This window comes from Dermacentor andersoni, chromosome 1 (genome assembly GCF_023375885.2).
Source record: "Dermacentor andersoni chromosome 1, qqDerAnde1_hic_scaffold, whole genome shotgun sequence".
Classification (NCBI taxonomy): Eukaryota; Metazoa; Arthropoda; class Arachnida; order Ixodida; family Ixodidae; genus Dermacentor; species Dermacentor andersoni.
This window is the reverse complement of record NC_092814.1, coordinates 110,849,472-110,872,697: the sequence shown is the minus strand read 5'-3', so window position 1 is coordinate 110,872,697 and position 23,226 is coordinate 110,849,472. Positions and strand designations below refer to the sequence as shown.

The window sequence follows — 23,226 nt, the reverse complement described above, 5'->3', positions numbered from 1 at the left end:
CCATCTTCACTGGCGCAGCTGACACCGATGTGGAGGACTGGCTCACCACATAGGGTCGGCATGCATAACAACTGGGACAAACCAGCCAAACTGAACAATGTGTTGTTCTACTTCACGGCTGTCGCCAGCCTATAGTATAACAACCACGAAACAGATTTCTCGACCTGTTCCAAGACTGCCGTTGTCCATGTATATGGTCGCCCTGCTGTTCGTAAACTGTGTACCAAGCAGCATTTACAGGCGCGCTCTCAGCAGCTGGATGAATCATTCACCAGTTACATTGAAGACATTCTGGCAAGAGAGCGAACTCAACCATGGCGGAGTCTGATCGAATCAGTCATGTGCTGAAAGGTATCAAAGACAACGCCTTCAACATGTTGCTCGCCAAGAATCCTCGTTCCGTGGCCTAAATCATCACACTGGCCAATGCTATGAAGAGTTACGGCAGCAGCAGCCGTTGACTTGTCACTCTTCATTGCACGACGAACCCCTTGCTGGTTTGGCTACAATTTCGAACCAGTCTGCGTTGCTCGAGGAAATGAAGGCGTTTGTCCGTGAGGTGGTTGCCTACCAACTATCATTGCTGACTTTTGCACAGCCGCAGAATATTGTTACGAAGAGTTGTGAAGAAATGGCTTTATTTACAGGAGATAGGCAATGATCGTAGCGAGATCGTAGCGCAGTCCGGCCTCTAAAAACTCTTCGTTCTCTTCTTTTTGTACCTGCCTTTCGTATCTGTTACATTTCCCCGCAAGCAGACGAAGCCCATGGGGCAAGTCAGGATGGACAAGCAGGAGAGAAAGGCTTCAGGTGAGCAATATGAGTAAGCCGAGTTCTGCTTGATCGCTGATCATTGCACAGGAGGCGAGCTATGATGTAAGTGAGTTCGCTCAGGCGGTCCACAACTACAAATGGGCCTGAATATTGTGACAAGAGCTTTTGGCACAATCCATGCTTGCGTTGCGGTGTCCAAAGAAGGACCAAGTCACCTTTTTCGAAAGATACTTGTACGTGACGGTCATCGTATCCCTCTTTCGAGCGACATTGCGAGGCCAGAGTACGAGGACGAGCTATTCGACGGGCTTCTTCGGCGAGACACAAAGTCTTCGATATAGAATTGTCATTGTGCAGAACGAAGGATAGGAAAGTGTCCAGAGGGCTTCGCGGTAACCTTGCATACAGGAGATAAAATGGACTGTAGTTCGTGGTTTCGTGTTTCGCCATGTTGTATGTGTAAGTGATGAAGGGCAGCACGTTGTCTCAGTTCTTATGATTGGAGGAAGTGTACATGGCAAGCATGTTGGTCAGCATTCTGTTTGTCCTTTCAATGAGGCCATTGATCAGTGAATGATATGGCATGGCATGACAGAACTGTGAAGTGCACAAACGAAGTAACTCTTCAATGGCAACACCAGTGAAGTGGCGACCATGGTCGCTGATGATGACACGTGGTGGGCCATGACGAAGGACCACGGAATGCAGCAGGAAAACCGCCACGCAAGCAGAGGTGGAAGAGGGTATGGCTGCAGTTTCTGCATACTGTGTAAGATCATCTACACAGATAATTATCCAACGGTTCTTGTTGTTAGATAACGGGAATGGACCCAAAAGGTCAATGCCTACTTGCTCAAATGGCATACTGGGCGGTGTCAATGACCGCAAGAGACCGGGGGCTGCAGTGGTCGGTCGCTTGTGACGTTAGCACGTTTCACAACTAGCGACATCACGTTTGGTTGTTTCGTACATCTTGGGCCAGTAAAAGTGCTCCTGTATGCGATGTAGCGTTCGTACGAAGCCAAAATGGCTGGATGTCGCATTGTCATGCATGGCGCGTAAAATGTCGGAGCGGAGACTCTCGGGGACAACAAGCAGAAAATGTGCTCCATGCCCGGAGTAATTAGTTCTGTAGAGCAACTTATCACAAACAGTAAAGCGACTGCTGACTTGAGAAGTACGGGCGGCGACAAAAAGCGAATCGAGGGTAAGATCATTCCGTTGTTCTCGCTGAAAGTCTGCCGCGTCAGGGAACGTAGAAGTAACAGCAGTGAGACAGTCGTCAAAATTCTCAGCATCACAGTCAGTCTTCACAAGAGGAATCCGAGAGAGGCAGTCTGCGTCAGCATGACAACGGCCACTCTTGTACGAACCACATAGTCATATTCCTGGAGGCGCTGCACCCAACGTGCGAGGCGACCAGAGGGATCATACAAACCAACCAGCCAGCATAAAGAATGATGATCGGTGATAATCTTGAATGGTCTACCGTAAAGATAACACCAAAACTTCTGTACGGCGAAAACAGTTGCCAGGCATTCCTGTTCCGTAACCGTAAAATTGCGTTCAGATTTGCTCAGGCAATGGCTGGCATATGCGACAACATGTTCTGCGCCACTGTGACGTTGTACAAACACCGCTCCTAGTCCGATTCCACTAGCATCAGTGTGAACTTCAGTCGGGCAAGATGGATCGAAGTGACACAAGAGGGGTGCTGACGTTAGTATAAACTTCAGCTGAGAGAATGACATGTCACACTCTGGTGTCCAATTGAAGGCCGCATTTTGTCACAAAATACTTGTTAACGGGTAAACGATGTCGGCAAACCGGAGAACAAAACGACAAAAATACGAACATAGGCCAATGAACGAGGAAAATTTTCATGCCGACTGCAGTGGCTTGAAGGAGCTCACCACTTCAATCTTACAAGGATTGGGTCTGACGCCATCCTTGTCTACTAAGTGTCCCAGAAGCAGTGTTTGACGTTCGCCAAACCGACAATTTTTTTAGTTTAGAACCAGTCCAGCTTTCTCGATGCAGTCGAGAACAAGGCTGAGGCATTCGTTATGTTCTTCAAACGTGCGGCCAAAGATTACAGCATCATTGAGGTAACACATGCATATCTCCCACTTTAGACCACGTACCATAGTACTGTGTCCATGAATCTTTCGAAGTTGGCAGGAACGTTGCAAAGGCCAAAAGGCATAACATTAAACTCGAATAGGCCATCTGGAGTCACGAAAGCTGTCTTTTCCTTGTCGGCAGGGTCCATGGGTATTTGCCAATACCCCGATCGCAAATCAAGTGTTGAGAAGTAAGAAGTAAGAAGCAGCATGCAAGCAATCAATGACGTAATCGATTCATGGTAGCGGATAGACATTCTTCTTCGTCACTGCATTTAGACGTCTGTAATCCACGCAGAATCTCCAGGAGCCATTTTTCTTTTGGACCAGGATTACTGGGGTTGCCCATGGACTAGACGACTCTTGAACGACACCTTTGTTCATCATTTCCTTGACTTGCTCTGCAATAACTTTGGGCTCGGAGGATGACACTTGGTAGGACTTCTGGCGGATGGGGTGTGCTGAGCCGGTATCTATTCTGTGACGAGCGCGGGACGACGGTAAACGAAGGGCTGCATCTCCATGCGTGAGTCGAAAGCAGCCTCATGCCTGGCAAGGACCTGTACCAGCGCTTGCCGTTCCAATGTACAGAGATCCTTGCTGATCATGCCAAGCATTAGCTCTTCAGAATGGCGATTATTGCAAGGAGAGCAAGCTGTATAGACGTCCGCAGTTAGTGCCACTATTGAGCTACTTGCGGCTTCATCGAAGAGAGCGATTTTCATACCACAAGGAAGGACAACCGGTGTGGCGGAACAGTTCAGCGCCCACAATGTGGTGACTCCTTTCGTCATGCACACGACAGAGCAGGGCACAAATATTACAGAAGTAGTTTTAGCACAGTTTATGCAAATAGGCCTAACTACAAGGTCACCACAATCAGCGTCAACAGTAGTTGCAGAAACACGAACGGGCGTCAGGCACCACGATGGTGCAGTCACTTCATCAAGAACACTGAGTGTGTCTGTGTCCCTGTCTTCGCCACGCGAGCTTTGTTCGGAGTGTGCCGATATAAATAACTTGTTCAATTATATTTCACCACAACCACCGTCCACGGAAGCACCGCATTGTTGAAGAAAATCGGTACCAAGAATAAAGTCTTGCGAACAACGAGAAAGAACAAGGAATTCTGACACAAACGCTTTCCCAGCCAACAAAACAATCACAGCACAAACACCAAGGGGATGAAGCCACTTGCAGCCTACTCCATGAAAGGTAATACCGTCGTTCCAAGAAAACATAACTCTGTGGCCTAGATGGTTTTTGAAAGCGAGGTTCATCACAGATACAGTCGCCCCAGTATCAACTAACACCATAGTCCGTATTCCGTCAATCGACACATTCACTTTGTTTTTGAACATGACAACAGGCAGAGATATTTCTTGCGAAGACCGTCCGGCGACCTCACCTCCATTGGTCGCGGATGCTATTTTCCTGGCGGCGGTGAGGAAGAACGGCACCGAGGGGACGGAGAGCGATGGGGACGGTTATTTGGTGGCGTCAAACTCCGCTCAGATGCTGGCGAATCACTGTGTCTTGTCTCATGTGAGAAGCGGTCCATTGGAAGCAAATCAGTCATCCGCAAGTCATATGAAGCACGGATTCCGGGAAGAGAGAACATCGGTGGTGTCCTTCGTGACCGACGGCCTTGGCGACAATACCGAGCTATATGGCCTCTGGAACGACAGTTGTAGCACACAGGAGGGTCGCGGTTCACAGCATCTTCTTCGAAACGAATTCCAGGCTGCTGCGGGCAGCGAGAAAGTTCGTTGTCATGTGGCTAATGTGTCTCTGCTGCTCGCTGAAATCCATTATATCGGTCATAAGTCACGTCATGGTAGTAGGGTCGGTGCGGTTCTTCTCGCGGCCTGACAGAAGTCGCAGGGCCTCGCGGGTAAAAATGTGGCTTTCCTCGTTGTGGCCGAGTGTCATAAGTAGGGCCTCTGTCGCAGAGACGTGGCTGCTGTTGGGGCGCGAGTTCATAATCCTCAATGCCCCTCGTCGCAGGATACGGGGAGCAGGATGCCCCGTTTGGCTCGAAATCTGGTGGTAGGTGGAAGCTATGAGTGCCTGGGTGCATCACTTGCGCGTGCAGGCTGAGATCTTCCCGAACTATTTGTCAGATCATTGATGCAAGATCAAGGGGCTGGTTACTATCTATGCTTGCAACTGTCGTCACATTGGCTAGCCTGCCAAACTTTGGCGTGATGTGCCTCGTCTTCAGTTGCTCAAAAGTGCGACAATGCTGAATGATGTCGGAGACGAAAGCCAGAGTGTCTTTTGCGATGAGGAAACTGTAAACATCTTCGGCAATTCCTTTTAGCATGGGCCCGACTTTGTCTTCCTCAGACATTCCAGAGACCACCATCCTACCCAGTTTTATTACTGCCTCAATGTAGGTCGTGCAGGTTTCACCTGGCACTTGCGCACGTTGCAGTAGTGTCTGTTCTGCCCTCTTCTTTTTCATGGTGGTTTCGCTGAATTGCTCTTTGATTTCCGGAAGAAATCTGCCCCATGTTGTGAACATTTCCTCGTGATTGTCGAACTGCACCAATGCAGTATCCGTTAGAAAGAACACGACGTTCGAAAGTTGAGAAGTGCTGTTCCACTTGTTGGTGGCACTCATCCAGTGATAATGAATGAGCCATTCCTTGATGTCTTCGTCCGATCTTCTGGTGAAGGGACGCACACCTCTCAGTTGTTGAACAGAACTGGTCGGTACAGCAGGTGGAATGGGCCGTTGTTTGTCTGCGTCATGGGACATATTCAACTCCGGTGGATTCAGTGGGAGTCCAGCAAGGCGACGGCTCAGTTGAAGAACTTGTGGTTCAGCCTTCACCTTCGAGTGTCGATTACCCCGCACCTTCCACCACAACTGTTACGAAGAGTTGTGAAGAAATGGTTTTATTTACAGGAGATTGGCGATGATCGTAGCGTGATCGTAGCGCAGTCCGGCCTCTAAAAACTCTTCGTTCTCTTCGCTTTCTTTTTGTACCTGCCTTTTGTATCCGTTACAATATGTAGGAGCCCTTCTCGCATTTTGTGCCTCCACTCCGCTGCGCCATTGAGCATGAGATCAATGTGGCTTTGCCTGAGCTCTGCCAAAGTGTTCCTGCGGCTGCACTTCTCAGCTCTGCAGATGTCACCCGGCCCCAACAGATCTGTGTGCCTGCACAACTCAGCTACACTGATGTCGTCGCCTGGCCCCAACCACTTCAGCAATGTGTGCCTCTCAGCTACGCCGGCGTCATGTTTAGCCCTTTGAAGGTTTTAGCCGTACATGTACGGTGGCGGTTTTCTGTCCCGCAAGGTCTTAGCCGTACGGGTACGGTTCCGACCCTCCGTTTTAAATTTCGCGCCATAATGACGATGCGTGCTCACCGGGAGGTGCTGCCACCTCTTAGCCCTGACAAAATGCGTTTGAAATTGGTGCTACCTTCTTGGGGAGATAAACAGAGCTGATTGCTAGCTTCAGCGCGTCGCTCAGACTGCGGCAACGCCCCTTTGGCGGTTTCGGTTTCACCGCGTGATCGCAGCGGAGGCGCGCGAAACGTCATTTTTTTCTTTGTCGGCACTCTCTTGCATGGCGGTGGAAGTTGATTTCTATCTTGATTGGCACTGCTTTTAGCTTGTTTATCACCACCGCTCACGAGGTATTCTCACTCTCTGTGGCAACGCGCTTACGCGAGAGGGTGCCTCAGACCTCTGCCCAAGGCAGCCGCACGCAGAGATGTCGTGTGCGCCAACACAACTCCTCGCTCCAAGAGAACAGACACGCATTTTAGGTGTGCAGAATGCGATAAGGCGCTGTGCGTAGACCCGTGTTTCAAGGAGTACCACGCTCGGAAATACGCTCGGAAATACTATTGAACATTTTGCAGTTCTGAGTGATGCCGACACCAAAATACCGTTCCTAATTATTTTTTACTATTTATTCCCAACTCTATACATTTTGTACATTCAAGATCCGCAATAAAGTAATTTGACCACCTGGGAAAGTTTTTTTCAAAATAATTCGACCCTCAAAGGGTTAGACCCCAACCGCAGCCCGCCACACAACCATTCTACCAGCCGCCCCGTACAACGTCTCCTGTGCCATGGATGGGACCTGCCATGGCAAATAGGTGGCACACTTTGGACAATCGACCCATATGCTTTGCATGCAGCTACGCCGGCCATGTGGCACGCTTTTGCAATCGCGTGTAGTCTTCAAGCGCATCATCATACTCGACAAGTCGTCTTGCCGGTTCTCCCCACCCATATGATGACCCACCTTCTGACTTTTCACTGTCAGTACGCCCGAGGCCCGGCACCCGCTGTTCGCCTTCTCTGCGTCGTCGCTCACTATCGCCGATGCGGCCTCGTCCCTTCGTTCGTGAGGAGGAAAGCTAGTCATTGCAGTCCACGAGGCATGGGCTGCGATGCTATAGCAATCTGAAAGCCCTCAACAAAGCCCATCGAATGTGAAAGACGCGTTTGTGGACGGCATTCACGCATCTGCGCTTGCGGACACTGGAGCCGCCATATCAGTTATGACCACGCAACTTAGCCGTTTGCTTCGAAAAGTGATGACTCCACTTTCTGGACTATCCCTCCGTACAGCCAGTGCCCAGCGTATTCACCCCATAGCGGCGTGCACCACTCGTGTTGTCATTGCGGATGTTCTATACGCCGCCAAATTCATCACCATTTCGTCATGCTCGCGTGACCTCATCTTAGGCTGGGATTTTCTCTCCGGTCACAATGCCTCGATTTATTGCGCACACGCTGAAACAGAAATCTTGCCCTTGTCAGACTTGACGCTGGCCGACAGCCCTTTGACTTCGAACAAGCTACTTGTCAAAGACGACATCACAGTCCCCCCGAACTCGTCAACAGTTGTGCCTGTCTATTGCGGCAGCCTCTCCGACACTGCTACACTACTTTCTACATCAGACTGCCTTTGCACCCGAAAAGTCTGCTGCTATGTTTTGCGACTGTAGAAATAACTGAGGGATCCAGCGCCATCTTTCTTAGCAATCCGTCCCCATACACTGTGATACTGCTGTGAGGGGAATGTCTTGGCTGCGTGGAAGGCATTGAAGCCATGCAAGTTATGGATGTGCCTGAAGACACGCACTGCGTCACTTACAGTATGCTCAGTGCTATTTCTATGTCTGCTCCGTCACCCTGTGATGTATTTGGTTATTTGGTTCCTCCATTGTTGATAACCTTACATCGGCCAACGCTCCGAGCTTCTGTGCCTGTGAGAATAATTTCGTTCTTTCGAAGTCGGGCAACCTTCCCTGGGCCGGACGTCCACTGTTACGCATTGCATCGACACTGGCTCCCGACCAACACTGTGGCAACGCCCGTAATGTGTGTCTCCTGCAGAACGTCGTGTAATGAACGAGCAAGTCAATGACATGCTTCAATGCGAAGTAATTCAACCTTTCCATGGGCATCACCAGTCCATGGGATGACAGTCCATGGGCATCACCTGTCATCCTTGTTGCGAAAAAAGACAGTTCTGTATGGTTCTGTGTGGACTTTCCGCACCTCAACAAGATTACTTGCAAGGACGTTTACCCACTGCTTCGAATTGACGATGCGATTGATAGCCTACAAGGAGCAGAATTCTTTTCTTCTCTTTATCTGCGCTCAGGGTATCGGCAAGTACCCATGGCAGACGACGATCGGCCGAAGACTGCTTTTGTCACGCCCAACAGCTTGTACGAATTTAACGTCATGCTGTTTGGACTTTGTAGTGCACCCGCAACTTTTGAGCGCATGATGGATACTGCTCTGCACAACTTGAAATGGCATACATGCTTTTGCTACCTTGACAACGTCGTTGTTTGCACTCTGGACTTCCCCCACGCACCTTCAACGCCTCCAGCATGTTTTGACCTTCTTGAGAAATGCCAGCCTACAACTAAATTTAAGGAAGCGCCGATTTGCAGTGCGGCAGCTGTCCATACTAGGTAAAGTTGTTGCCAAGGATGGAATTCTCCCCTATCCAGCCAAACTGTGGGCCGTTGCTGAATTCCCTAAACCTACATCCATCAAAAATCTGCACTGTTTTGTAGGTCTGTGTTCCTACTTTACACGTACTTTACACACTTCATTCAAAACTTCGCCACCATCTTATCACCCCTGATGAAGCTTCTTGGAAGCAGCAGGCTCCTCCCTTCGTGGTCGTCAGAGTGCGACGAGGCGTTCGCAATCCTGTGCCGTTTGCGGACATCACCTCCAATTTTGCGTCGCTAAGACCCGACTACCCCTACAGAGGTACACATTGATGCCAGTGGTGTTGGCCTCGGCGCAGCCCTTGCACAGCGCAAACACGGGTTTTCTGGATATGTTGTGGCTTATGCAAGTTGGACGCTTACGAAAGCCGAGAGTAACTACACCGTGACGGAAAAAGGATGCTTGGCGATCATCTGGACTTTAAGTTCCGGCAATATTTGTATGGCCGCCCATTTGATGTCGTCACGGACCACCACGCACTTTCTTGGCTGTCGTCACTGAAGGACCCATCAGGCTGCCTTGCCCGTTAGGCACTTCACCTGCAGGACTATGATATTAGTGTGCTCTACCGTAGTGGCCGCCAGCACTCTGATGCTGACGCACTCTCGTGCTCTCCCTTGCCCAACGACAATGCCCGCTGCTCTGTATCCCAGCTTGCTGTTTCTTCCATCATCCTTCGCAGTATTGCTTCCAACAGTGCAAGCACCACTGATAGAAGCACCGCCTCGCTGATAGACTTGCTTTCTGATCTACCAGCACAACCAACCACTCATGCGTTACGTCATCAAGGCTACCATTTTGCCATTCACGACGACCTACTCCACCGACGCAATTACACTGCCGATGGCCGCCAGTGGTTGCTACCCCACAGTCTGCGTTCTGAAATATGCACATCATTTCACTCTGATCCACAGTGTGCACACTCGGGAGTATTTAAACCTTACCAATGCATTCTACAGTGGTACTACTGGCGCGGGATGTACAGCTGCATTCAGAAGTTCGTTTGCTCATGCCCAGATTGTCAGCACCAGAAATCTTCACCATGCCTCTCCCCAGCTGGTCTGCAACCGTTACCTTGCCCTACCCGGCCGTTCAGGCACAACGGCATAGATTTGTAGGGGGCCACTTCCCCCGACATCTGCTGGTAACCGCTGGGACACTGTGGCTTTTGACCATCTCATGCAATACACCAAAACTGCCGCCCTCCCAGTGGCTACAGCATGCGATGTTGCCTCCTTCCTGCTCCGCCGATTCATACTGCGTCATGGTCCACCACAGGTGTTACTCAGCGATCGCAGACATGTCTTCTTGTCATAAGTCGGCGAAGCTATCCTCAAAGAGTGCCACGTTGTGCACCGCACAACTAATACTTACCATGTGCAGACCAATGGCCTCACAGAACGCTTTGACTGCACACTCAGCGACATGGTTGCAATGTACGTAGCCTCCAACCACACAAATTGGGATGCCATTCTTCTTTTTGCAAGCTACGCCTACAATACCGCCACTCAGAGCACCACTGGCTTTTCACCCTTTTTCTTATTGTACGACTGGCACCCGTTGCACACAATCGACACAATCCTTCTGTACAAGCCGGATGCATCTGAGTGTGCACCTATTTCTGCCATAGCCAGACATGCCAAAGAGTGGCGCAATTTCGTGCAGGCCTTTACTTCAAATGACCAAGAGCGCCAGAAGAGCGTTTGCAGTTATGGATCTATTACATAGGTAATAACACACAACTTCTATTATCTTCTTAACTTGGCAGGTTACCTACGATTTATGTCTATTTATCTATTACTATTACTATTTACTATTTATCTACTATTTACGCCAATGGAAACTATCATTAAAAAGAAAGGCGTACAATCAATGCATTCTACCATTGCTGATATATGGGGCAGAAACTTGGAGACTGACAAAGAAGCTCGAAAGCAAGTTAAGGACCACGCAAAGAGTGATGGAACGAAGAACGTTAGGCGTAACGTTAAGAGACAGGACAAGAGTAGTATGGATCAGGAAGCAAACAGATATAGCTCATATTTTAAGAGAAAGAAATGGAGCTGGGCAGGGCATGTAATGCATAGGTTAGATAACTGGTGGACCATTAGGGCTACAGATTGGCTTCCAAGAGAAGGGAAGCGCAGTCGAGGACGGCAGAAGACTGAGTGGGGTGATGAAATTAAGAAATTCGCAGGCACAAGTTGGAATCAGTTGGCGCAGGACAGGGGTAATTGGAGATCAGAGAGAGAGGCTTTCATCCTACAGGGGACATAAAACAGGCTGATGATGATGTATTTTTGAGTGCTCTCCGAGTTGGTTCTTTTCCCAACTGTGATTATGTAAGCAAGCCATCAGCATTGCTCCAGCACTGCGCCGCAACTATGGTCAGTATGCGTGGTGCGCCCTTGCACACCTATCAACCTTTCTCCACTTGGAAGTAGTAATCAATTACTCCTGACAAAGCCTACATGTGAAAGGTGGCAGCAGGAATTATCCTACACCTCTTCTCCAAAAGAATGATCCCGACCCATTTCCAGCGTGGCTACAGATGACCTAACCTGTTTTTCCATATCATAGGCACTTACATGCAGCCAGTAGCCACTGTACTGGTGCAATCGGTACATGCTGCCATTTCTGCATGTCTATGTTGCTGTCTCTTGAAGTTCATTTTCGCAACAATTGAGGATCGTCACCTCCACCAAGAGGCACAGCACGGTCAGAGCAAAGAAAATATCCCCTCTTGAAACAAAGTGCATCATCATGAAAGATCACAAGAATGACAAGAAGGTGCACAGCTTCCTCTAGATCAGAGCAATGCAATAGATAGTGAATAACATTTGGCAGGGCCCCCACAATGATGTGGAGCAGAACATTTACCTGTGGTTCCTGAATGCCCATGCACAGAACCTGCTACTCATTGGACCAATTATGGAAGAAAAGATAAAGCATTTTGCTTTCCTGCTGCACAGCACTGATTTCCAGGCAAGCAGTGGCTAGGCACAGGTTTACACAACCGCACAGAATCATTTTCAAGCCAGTTTCCAGAAAGGCAGCATCACTTATGTCCACACAAAATGGGCAGGCTTGGACTTGTACCTTTAAAGTATATGAATACAAAAATAGTTTTAATGGTGTTGAGACTGGTTCGCTTTACGACATATTGCTATCCAAAAATAATGCTTTGAAATAAGAACCGTGCAAAGATGTAGAACACAAGGTTTGTATGACCATTTTCCCAAGCTCTAATATGGATTAAAGCGACAAGTGTTCCACTTTTGTGGTTGAGACTGGTGTCTCAAGAGTAACAGTGTGATGCCACAGTAAAATGAACTGGATGACAAAGGAGTGTTTCCACGAATGGCTCAAGGAATGGATGGGCCACGAAAGAAGAAAGGTGGCACTGGTTCTGGACAATTGCAGTGCACGACCCCCTGTGTCAAACATTTCATTTGTGGAAGTCTGCTTGGTTACTCCAAATACAACAGTAGATATGCAATACAACAGTAGATATGCAGCCCATGGACACTGGCATCATCACAGACTAAACCATTCTATGGCTAACATGTCCCAAGTAAACTTGTTCTCAATACGTACACAGTCGCAAAGGGACTTTGACCACTACTAATGGCAGTCCAGTTTATTTTTTTAGCCATGGCTAGACGTGCACCCTTCACCTATGAACTGCATCAAAAAGGGAGGCTTTCTATTGGATGCTACAAGTAACATGGAGGCTGACAAAGCTTCTGTTGATGAAGTGATGGTGGGGCATTGGTCTTCGGTAAACAGACCCGAATTAGCATTGGAGGAAAATCTGTACACTGACAATGCTGTAGCGACTTCTAAGCCTCTGACAGATGCGGCAGTTACTGCCAGAGTACCCGGCAGGGCAAACAACAGTGACAAAAGTGATGAGGAAGTAATGAGCGAGGACATCCAAGGAAGCTCTAATCACGACTGAGTCTCTGAGACTGCTCCACATAGCGAAGCAAAAGGTATTAAGTAGGGTGGGCGAATATTTGAAGTTTTGAATATGAACTGAACATCACACTAACTATTCATTAAGTATTTTTTTCATGATCCCCGTTACGACTATAATAAACATGGTAATGACATTTCTGTGGCACCTCAATAGCATTGTGTGTTTGAGGAATTGAGGCCCCACATATAATTACACTCAGCAGCAATTAACGAAGTAAAAAGAAATAATTAACACAAGACAAATTTTGGCATATTTTGTCAGTTGTGTGCCAAATTTCTTTTTAGAAAAACACCAATATTTCATGAATTTTTTTATGACTGCTTCATCGTGAGCAGCTTGCATTATTGCGATATCAGCAGTTCATTTATTATGTACTGCTGTAGGTTTCTGTCAATTTTTTCCATGTTAATGAGTTTCAGATAGGCATGGCAGGAGAAACAGTCTACGTGAAGTTTGACATTTCTTGATGTCCTCCATGTGACGCGTCATTCCTGGCACTGCAAGGAAAGTAAATCGCAGAGATGCTGGCAGCAAAGCATTTTCATTGAGCTGTGTCCACACAAGAAAGAACACCTGAGGCTCGTACTTTTCTTTGCAGCTGTCAGTACTAAGTTGAAATGCCAAACTTGGCTCACTAGAGCTTGTAATTGTCTGCTTGAGGTGACGAAACATCGAAGAACACAATGATTCTGGCATTTAAAAAGGCGGCTGTCATTACTGCAGCTGCCCAATGCCACAATACCATTTGTCCAACCCAGGGGAGCCAGACTTCCACCGCACTAAGACAAAAAAAAATTTTTTTCTAGGAAGCTGGCACTATCTAGTAGCGCAGCAATCACACCAAAATAATAAATCGACTGCCACTTGTCTGCGGCACTCAGCAGACGAAAGAAAATCACTGGAAGGGCGAGACTTGTACTTTGATGGAAACTGGCAAGAAAACTCATTACAAATATGCATTGATTTTCGCTTCTATTCAACACAGACATTGCTCAAGAGTGGCGTGCATCTGAACAGATCTTCCATGTTGGAGAGCTCAACACAATGAAGCTGGACTTGTCATATACCCCGTATAAACTACCGGGGAATTTAAGTTTGAACCGCTCTGTAGTGGTTTTCTTAAACCCAAGTACTGCCACTACCTGTATGTGTAAGCGATAAATGTTAAAAACCGTGAAGGCAGAAACGAGGGCACCTACAGTACAGAATGTGTTGTATGCTTATACCTATGATACTCATTACCAATTCACTCAGGAATGTGCACTCTAATACCAGCAGCGGCAGACTGAGAGTACAAAATGTAAAATAAAGACATGCTGCTGCTGCACAAGGTGTGCATTGTGCCACTCGCCCAAGTATACTCTGGAATGGCACCCCCCCCCCCTCCCCTCAATGGTCTAACCTTGTTTCTCGAGTACTATTTAAACTTGCGCTCACATAGAGCAACTGCCTCAGTTCACCCCCACCAAAGAACAGTGCAACACTTATGCTTGCTTTTTTTTAATGCCTTATATACGGGCAAAAATTATAAATTGAGTGAAATATTTGTACCAGACAATATGATCAAATTCAAACACGATCAAAAAGTAAGACTCATTATTCATGTCAGTCAAAAGCTTTCAATGTGGGAGCTTTTGATGTCAAAATAAAGTTGTTCAAAATAAAGTTCTATAATTGCACTGTTTGAGCCAATGATGGACAATGAAAAGAACTTTTAATTAATGGTCCTTCGCAGCAGTTTCGAACTTTCAAATATAGGCCCACAAATTTAAAAAAAAGGCACAGATGTTCTAAATAAATACTATTCAAACAGTAACAAAATAAATTTGCATAAATATCAATCATTGCAATTCCGCACATTCTGCCTGCCTGACAGAAAATCCTCATGTTAATTTACAAATCACACAAAACTGCCCATTTCAGTCACACAGATTCTGCAAAGCACCTAGTCACATAAATACGCACATAAAAGAAATATATGCTACAGCTGCCTAGAATGTCAATTTTGCATGCTTCTGATGCTCAAAAACACGCAGCTTGTAACTTTCCACATAGAAAAAAAAAGTAAGGAAAGAAAGAAAGAAGAAAAGTTCCAATTTCAGAATTTGTGAACTTTTGCAAAAGATTTGATAGCATAAATCAAGATTTTGCTCCCATAAGCCACAAGAACCTCACATTTTAATTGCAACCAGTCTGGTCTATTTCCATCTATTTCGGGAACAGAAATGTTCTGAAATTAAAGGAATGTATCCAGAAGTGAGCAAATGCCTACACAAGAAAGTTCAACCCAAACTTACCTGTTTTAGAAGGCCTATTAATGGTGTCATGACATCGAAATCAATAAGTGCATGGCATGCTTCATGGCTAATGGCACTTATGTTCCTATTAAGAAAAAGACAACAAAATGGAAAGCAGTCTGAACAAAGTTGCCTCATCATTGTTAGAACCAACTGCACTCCAACCTGAAAGGGCCCCTCCCCAGGTCTGGCCATCTTGAGCTGACAAACGCAGTGCATACAATGTGCACTAATGATCATGTCTGCTAAGTATTACATTGCTACGTGCCACGGAAAGAGCTGAAATTTCAAACCAAACGTCATTTGCCCTTCTCGTCGTGGGCACCGCACTCCCTGCCGGAGAAATTACGTATATGTGCAAGTTCGCCTACCTACACGTATATGCTGTGACGTCGCTCAAAGTGACACGTGACTTCGAGAATTATTAAATTCAACATCTGTTATTTGTGTAATCTGTTGCTTCAATGGACAAATTGAAGTTTAGAGAAATAATAAAACACAAACCTAGTGTCTGCATTTTCTTGTTTTACTTCATGCCATAGCAAGACAGATGTACTTTTGTTTTGTCTGCTTGTTCCTACGTCGTGCAGTCGTGCAAGCAGACAACAAAACTATGTTATTTTCTATCGTGTTCCAGCGTGCAATCATGCTCTATGATTCGTTTGTGTCCGCCTTAGTGTTCTCGTAGCACTAACTTATATCGCTAGTCAGGTGTTCTCATGCACAGCGAGCAAAATCATGTGCTGCATCGAATAAGATAAACACCACAGCTTGCACATGACACTGTCAGCGGAAGTGCACTACGCATCAAAAAAAAAGGGAGAAAAAAAAAAAAGCCAGGGCCTGTGACGTATGCATCATGCGATCCCAGAGCTCCGGTATGGGAGAACACAGGGAAGGAATTTTACTTCTGGAGGCTAGGTGGGGCAAGTGGAGAGAGTGTTATGTTGGCGGTGACGCTCGCCTCCTTAAATCAGGGGTTTGCGGCACTGAAATATTTCTATCTTGGCTATAATGAACTAATTTGAAAAATTATTGCGGTAGAATGCTTCCCAGAAAACTTAACAATTTCCAGCATATAATCGAAATTTTCGATGTGGCCTGGTGAGGGGCACCTTAAATACATGAGAGGTGCCACACAACTGAAACGAAATCAAAATGCTATAGCATCTGGCTTTGCTGCACTGCTTATAAGTCATGTCGATAAATTCAGAACACAAGTTGCAGAAATGCACTGTCACAATTACTCAATTCTTGCACAACTGCTTCACATTTGTCACACTTCACTGACCACACAGCAGACAAGTCACTAACCAAATTGTTCAGATGATGTAGCCATGTAACTTCAAACTCTTGCTCCAAAGGTTTGATGGAGATAGATCAGTGAACACAGATTTGAAAAAATCATGGGACGACATCAGTGCAATTATCAATTGCACACACAGTAATTTGGTGCAAATCATATAAATATGAAAGTCCCAAAGCCAAAGATGGCAATGGGTCCATGAATGTAGAAAGCATTGAAAATGGGCAGTACAAGTGAAAAATAAGTATGCACAGTGTAAACTATTAATAAAATTACAAGTATCAAAACACAATGCCATACTACATATACCAAATAAATTGGAATGTAATAACCAGAACATTTAGGAATGTATAAAATAAATTATACGGAGCAAAAAAGAAAAAGCTTTATTTCATGTTTAAAGGTTCATAAGGATCATGACTTAGGCAATTATGGAAGACCCCCCCCCCCAATTCAATAACTTGATTACAGCAAATGAAGATGTCATTTTTCATAGTGACATTAAGCAGAACACTGAAACTACTAATCATAAACATGGCACTACTGGGATAGGCAACTTGTAATCCATGAATAAGAAAGTTCAACAAACTTCAACAAGCGGCGGAATGGCAAGATGATAGCTGAACAGTCCTAGTGATTTGCTTTAAACTCATATTGCATAAATTTTTATTTTCTCGTGAGAAAATTGGACAAGCCTTTGTTCAGGTTAGACATGCCTAAACAAACCTTGATTTCATAAAGAAAAGCATGATTATGATTTTATGAGTGAAAGTTATCGTGTATCATATGTGATACACTATGAAGAATATATATTTTGTGACCATGCAGAAGGGCATTCGAGATGCACAAAACCTGCAAAAAATATCTGAGTCATTAAAAAAAAACTTAACAAACTTTGCTGTAAGAAGCTGCATGTAGTTTGAATTTATTTAAAATTTGCCAATGTTATCCTTGATTGAGAATATTTAGGCTGGAACCCTTCCAGCGCTTCCCTTTCCTGACTTTTCTTTTTTTTTTCATAATCTTTTAGAGACTGACGTAAGGCAGAAGAATGCGTTCTTGCTTTTCCACCACAAATTCTTTGTTGTGTCTGTTGTCAATAGCTCTTGGAACATGGCAGGCCCCATGCTAAGCTATTGTAAACATTGCTAGCATTTTCATTTTTCACATACTCATGACAATAATGATGCTAAGGAATTGCTTAGGTTATAAAAACATTACATTTAGCCACAAAATTTCTTTTCTCACAAAGAATCAAATTTTGGCTCTCCACAAAACAACCCATAACTGTATGCTGTATCACATATGAAATAGTAATTAATATTTGCCTCGCAGAACTGCCTGAATGCCTATCTTTTTCAACACATTGCAGTAAGGTGATAAACAGCAAACAAACATCATGGTATTTTTTGTGTACTGATTTCAAATGTAAAAATTGTTAAAATAAGCCACTTAATTTACAAACATTTTGGACGTTGTGTAAACTGCTGCGGTCACATATTCTTGAAGAACTGGGAAATTGTTTGCAGAGTTACGGTCTCTGTGTATTTCATTGCTAGACATGACAGATTCTGGCTGAATACATAAGATTTCCTTACTCTGACTTTATTAAGTTTCAACTTTTATCTATATCACATATCATACATGCAGTGGTAAGGGTTTAACATTCCAATGTAACACTTGGGCTATTGAGGACACTGACCAAACTAATCATGGCCATCTATGGCTGGCGATTTACTATCCTACCACCACCTCACCACTGCTGACCGCTGTTCAGGTGTCAGCAGATTGTGCTAGACAACTATAGCGCAGTCAGCAGTAATTTCCTTCCCTTCCTTCATTTTATTTATCTTAATAAACAACCAATTACTATGGCTGCCGATGTGGCCAATACTGCTGCATTCAGGGCCTTTGCATGTTGTCTTCATCAAAATGCTGCTGCCACACCTGGGAAACAAGGCCATCACCTGACATAGGACAAGTGCTATGATAATGTCAAACACTAATTTATCTCTGTACGTGTGGTACAGATATAAGAAAGCTACAGTCAGAAAGCTCCACAATAAATGTTTACATGCCATGCACTAGCGTACACGTCGTGTTGGCTGATTGCATTGGCTAGTTGAGATGTCCATACACTTAGCACATGCCATAGCACAAGTGCCTAGAAAAACAATGCACCCTGTCCATAGCAGAATTGCAGGTCACTTACCGAAGTGCTCCAGCAATGCAGTGCCGCACGGCAGTGTTCTTGTCAAGCAGCAGTGGCGCTGCTGTTCGTATAACTGATGCTTTCAAAAGTGATTCGCAGGAGGCTGGGTCTCTTGCGATACTGGCCATAATATTTGCTGCACATTCTCGTTCCTCCAATTTACTTCCTTGGAGCTGGAATAAAAGATGCACAAATGATTGACAGGGAATGCAAGTTTTGCAGGGAGAAAAAGTAAAGAGGGTCTGTGAGCCATTGTGGATAGAAGTGAGATTCTAGAAACTTGCAGGGTGCCCTCCTTTGTTCAAGGGCCAGTGTAGAGGCACTGCTGAAATGGGCACGCAGCTTGTCATTGCCTTCCCCAACCACCCAGTCGCATATGTTGACATCTGGCAGGGACAGATCTGGGCACCTCTTTGTGAATCCCCTCGCCAGATAAGAGAGGAATAAATATTTATTGTACAAACTCATTGGGTTTCAGAATCTTTCTGTCCAGAAGTAATAGTCCCTTTTTCCACAATCAGACGTGAGCTGATGTCGGCATGTACGTGCGGTTAGCACTTATAACTAGACTTGGAATTTATAGGCAGTTTACTTCATGCAGAAGTTACTAGTTTTTGGCAGCTACGCTGTGAAAATGTAAATATTGGTTAATTACAAATAAAGAATAAATTATGTTTATAAAACTAACGGTGGCACTTTTGTAAGGCTTCGAGAGGTATGCGATAAAAAAAAAAGTCATCACTTCATGGCACTCAATGACACAATACACCCATTGTGACTTTAACATCCCATTAATAGCTAATAACTTGCAATAGCTGCAAGATGTAGTTAAGATGTTTTATTGGGAAGGATGAGGAGGCATCCACAGAGGTTCACTGGCTGAAGTACCACCGTCTTGATGGCAGCCGCTTACTGTGCCTCAAACTTTTATCCTCTCTTGCATGCTGCTTCAGTCGGCTTGACGAGCTGCTCTACACTGCTTCTATTCGCTGTGGGCACTGCATGTTGCTTTCAAGCAGGCTAGGTGACTAGTCGCCGCCCCGTTGGGGATGCCAATCATCATCACCTCTCCAGACGCCAACCGCCCCGTCTGGTGGCTAAAGAGCTGCTCTACGCTGCTTCTATTCGCTACGGAAACTGCACGTTGCCTTCTTTTTTTCTTACCCGGGCTGCCTAAGCCGCTCGCTCAGCCTGTGCTTCAGCAACTCATTGTGTATGTCGTTACTTCTAAGTCTGTTCTTTAGTATGATTAGCTCGGCATGCCCATCTAACTTTCTGTGCATCATGATGCCTCAAACTTTTATCCTCTCTTGCATGCTGCTTCAGTGGGCTCGAAGAGCTGCTATACACCGCTTCTATTAGCTGTGGACACTGCACGTTGCCTTCTTCTTTTTCTTACCTGGGCTGCTGAAGCGATTCGATCTGCCTGCACTTGAGCAATTCATTGCTATGTCATTACTTTTAGATCAGTTCTTTAGTATGATTGGCTCGGCATGCTCGCTCAATTTTCTGTGCATCATGATGCATCGAACATTTATCCTCTCTTGCATGCTGCTTCAGTGGGCTCGAAGAGCTGCTCTACACTGCTTCTATTCGCTATGGACACTGCACGTTGCCTTCTTTTTTTGTTACCTGGGCTGCTGAAGTCATTCGCTCTGCCTGCACTTCAGCAATTAATTGCTATGTCATTACTTTTACATTAGTTCTTTAGTATGATTGGCTCGGCATGCTCGCTCAAATTTCTGCGCATGATGATGCCTCGAACTTTATCCTCTCTTGCATGCTGCTTCAGTGGGCTTGAAGAGCTACTCTACACCGCTTCTATTAGCTGTGGACACTGCACATTGCCTTCCTTTTTTTCTTATCTGGGCTGCTGAAGCCATTGGCTCTGCCTGTGCTTCAGCAACTCATTGTGTATGTCGTTACTTATAAGTCTGTTCTTTAGTATAATTAGCTCGGCATGCCCGTCCAACTTTCTGTGCATCATGATGCCTCAAACTTTTATCCTCTCTTGCATGCTGCTTCAGTGGGCTCGAAGAGCTGCTCTACACTGCTTCAATTCGCTATGGACACTGCACGTTGCCTTCTTTTTTTCTTACCTGGGCTGCTGAAGCCATTCGCTCTGCCTGCACTTCAGCAATTCATTGCTGTGTCGTTACTTTTGCATTAGTTCTTCAGTATGATTGGCTCGGCATGCTCTCTCAAACTTCTGCGCATGATGCTCATACGGAGCTGGGTATTTCATGAGCATGCCTCTGATGCAGCGGCTTTATAAGCAAACGGTATCATGCCTGGCTCCTGGAGCGAGTGCACCACAAATACAGAGTTGTCGTGCCCAGTGTAATTGCACTGCACGCGACACGTGCACGCTTCAGCTTCACTAGTATTAAACCAGTGAAGCTTAAGCACGCAAACGACATAAGCAAGCGAATGTTAATCGGCACACTTGTCACAGGAAACGGGCAGTGCTCTGCGCCACGTGCGAGCACCCAGCACACGGTAAACACATGAACTGCTTCTGGGGCTTAAGCCGCAAAAGCAACACCGGTCACTGGCCACACGTTTGTCTTCCTTCCCTCTCAACAACTTGGTAATCAACAACACACCAGGTGTAAAAACATTTCCGACACAACTGCTCTCTGTTTAGAGAGCAGGCTGCCCGCCACACAACGATTAAAATTTCAGCAGACACAAACAGTGAAAACTGAACCAAAACCAGCGAATGTATGACATCAATGTGTTGTTAGAAACCACGTGCAAAACGTAACTCGACTCCTACCATGTCGCACAGCTCCTCGACAGAGCTGTTGACATTTGTCTCCTGGAGTACTCCCTCCTCTTCCATGTCACGAGCCGATGGCATTCCAGTAGGGTTGTTACGTCGGGACGTATGTTTTTTAGGTTTTGCCTTGCCCATTTGGATCGGCGAATTTTAAATCAGCGAACTTATCAGTTCTGCAGGTTTAGTCACGTCGGCCCACATGAGAGCTGGCCGCGGCCATGATTAAAAAAATAATAATTATAATAGTAAAAAAAATCATTACACATAGGTTGCCAACATAAACCTCACCTATCCCAAATATGTCGGCATCGTACCCCCCAGACATAACAACAGCTCCCACAGAGTAGTAAAACCATCTCAAAGGCCATACTTTTGCTGTATACTGCAGGCGCCGAAAGGGTGGGCGAGCCATAGTGGCCTATTTTTATACAGTAATTATAATCAAAGTTTTCATTAATTTATAAATAATATATTTGTGGTTAAACTTCTTTAACAATAACTTACGTTCAAACAGGCGCTGGTTTAAAATATGGCGGGCATGGAGTGTTTAAAGCACCGTGTGATGGAGTCATAAACGGAAACAAATCCGAGAACATAAAGTTTCATATTATTTAGAAACTCTTATGTCCGAGAACAAAAATGCTGTGCTGTGGGGCGCACTGTTGCGTCATTTAGTGTAACGCGCGTTTTTTGAACGGTTTGAATCGGACAGTTTTTAACAGCTTATGCCGGGGTCCCGTGGCCTCCGGGATCGCAATGTCACATCCGTGGTGGAACTCTTCTTCACCATGGTCACATCTGTGCTACCCAGGGAGGTTAAAGAAAAACTGCTGGAGTGGAGGGAGTGCTCGTCAAGTGAAGCCGCCGCATCGTCATCTTGCGGGAGGCAAAAGCAGTAAAAGCACGCCAGTCGCTGCAGCTTATGTGTTTCGGGTCGTCGTATCTTGTCGTGCGCGGTGTTGCGCGGATCCCAAAATGTGCTAGCGCGCTCGGGTGTATTTAGGATAGTTGACTTACAAGCAGTGGAGATGTTAACGTTATCTTTCTCGTTTAAATAATGTTGCAGATTAGCATTGTCTTGCTCTAGAATAAAGGAACATTTTATATATTAGGCTAAAAGTAAACGGCCGCCACCAAAGTTCCGAGACCCTGCATGCAATGAAGATGCTAAAGCAACACCTGATGATAATGAAAACAATAATGAATACTTGTGTTTGTTGCATGTACTGCTATTCCTCATGCTACATTTTCAGTTTTTAATTGCTTTTTGTTCTGACAGCTTTCATGATTGATCAATTTCTACACTGCATTAAAGAAGGTGAATAAACGTTAATTATTGCGAGATTTCATTTTTTATACTTTTCGGCAGCTGCATATTGATGCCGATAAAATGGGAAAATGCCCCAGTACTCGAATATCTCTGATCCGGAGGCCTGCGATATGGCTCGCCTCACAGCCCACCATAGGCTACCGCAGGGTCAAGGGGGGGCACTTGCCTCCCCACTGTCAGAAGTGGGGAGAGGGGGGGGGAGCAAAGTATGTCACTTTGCTCATGTTTGAGCAAAGTATGTCACGGCATCCTCAGTAAGGCATGCGGGGTACGGTGTTTATATTGTTACGTGTGGAAAGACACAGACGAGAGATGCTATTTACACGCTATTTACACTGGAGCCAGGCAGCCAGGCTGACACTCGCTCGTGCCGAGGGCACCGACCAACTTCTTCGTCGTTCTCGCGGCTGC

The 23,226-nt window shown here is 45.8% G+C and overlaps 1 protein-coding gene across 1 annotated transcript in view; it reads right to left on the bottom strand.

Moving 5' to 3' along the window:
• The window catches only part of LOC126545613 (HEAT repeat-containing protein 3), a 71,129-nt gene extending 49,405 nt beyond the window's left edge, over window positions 1-21,724 (bottom strand). Inside the window, exons 1-3 of the mRNA XM_050193535.3 lie at window positions 21,483-21,724; window positions 18,704-18,876; window positions 15,186-15,270 (exon numbers count right to left, since the gene is read on the bottom strand). Coding sequence (XP_050049492.1) covers window positions 15,186-15,270; window positions 18,704-18,876; window positions 21,483-21,620 — 396 coding nt within the window. The 5' untranslated portion in view covers window positions 21,621-21,724. The remainder of the gene's footprint in view (window positions 1-15,185; window positions 15,271-18,703; window positions 18,877-21,482) is intronic.
• Window positions 21,725-23,226: the final 1,502 nt, after the last annotated feature.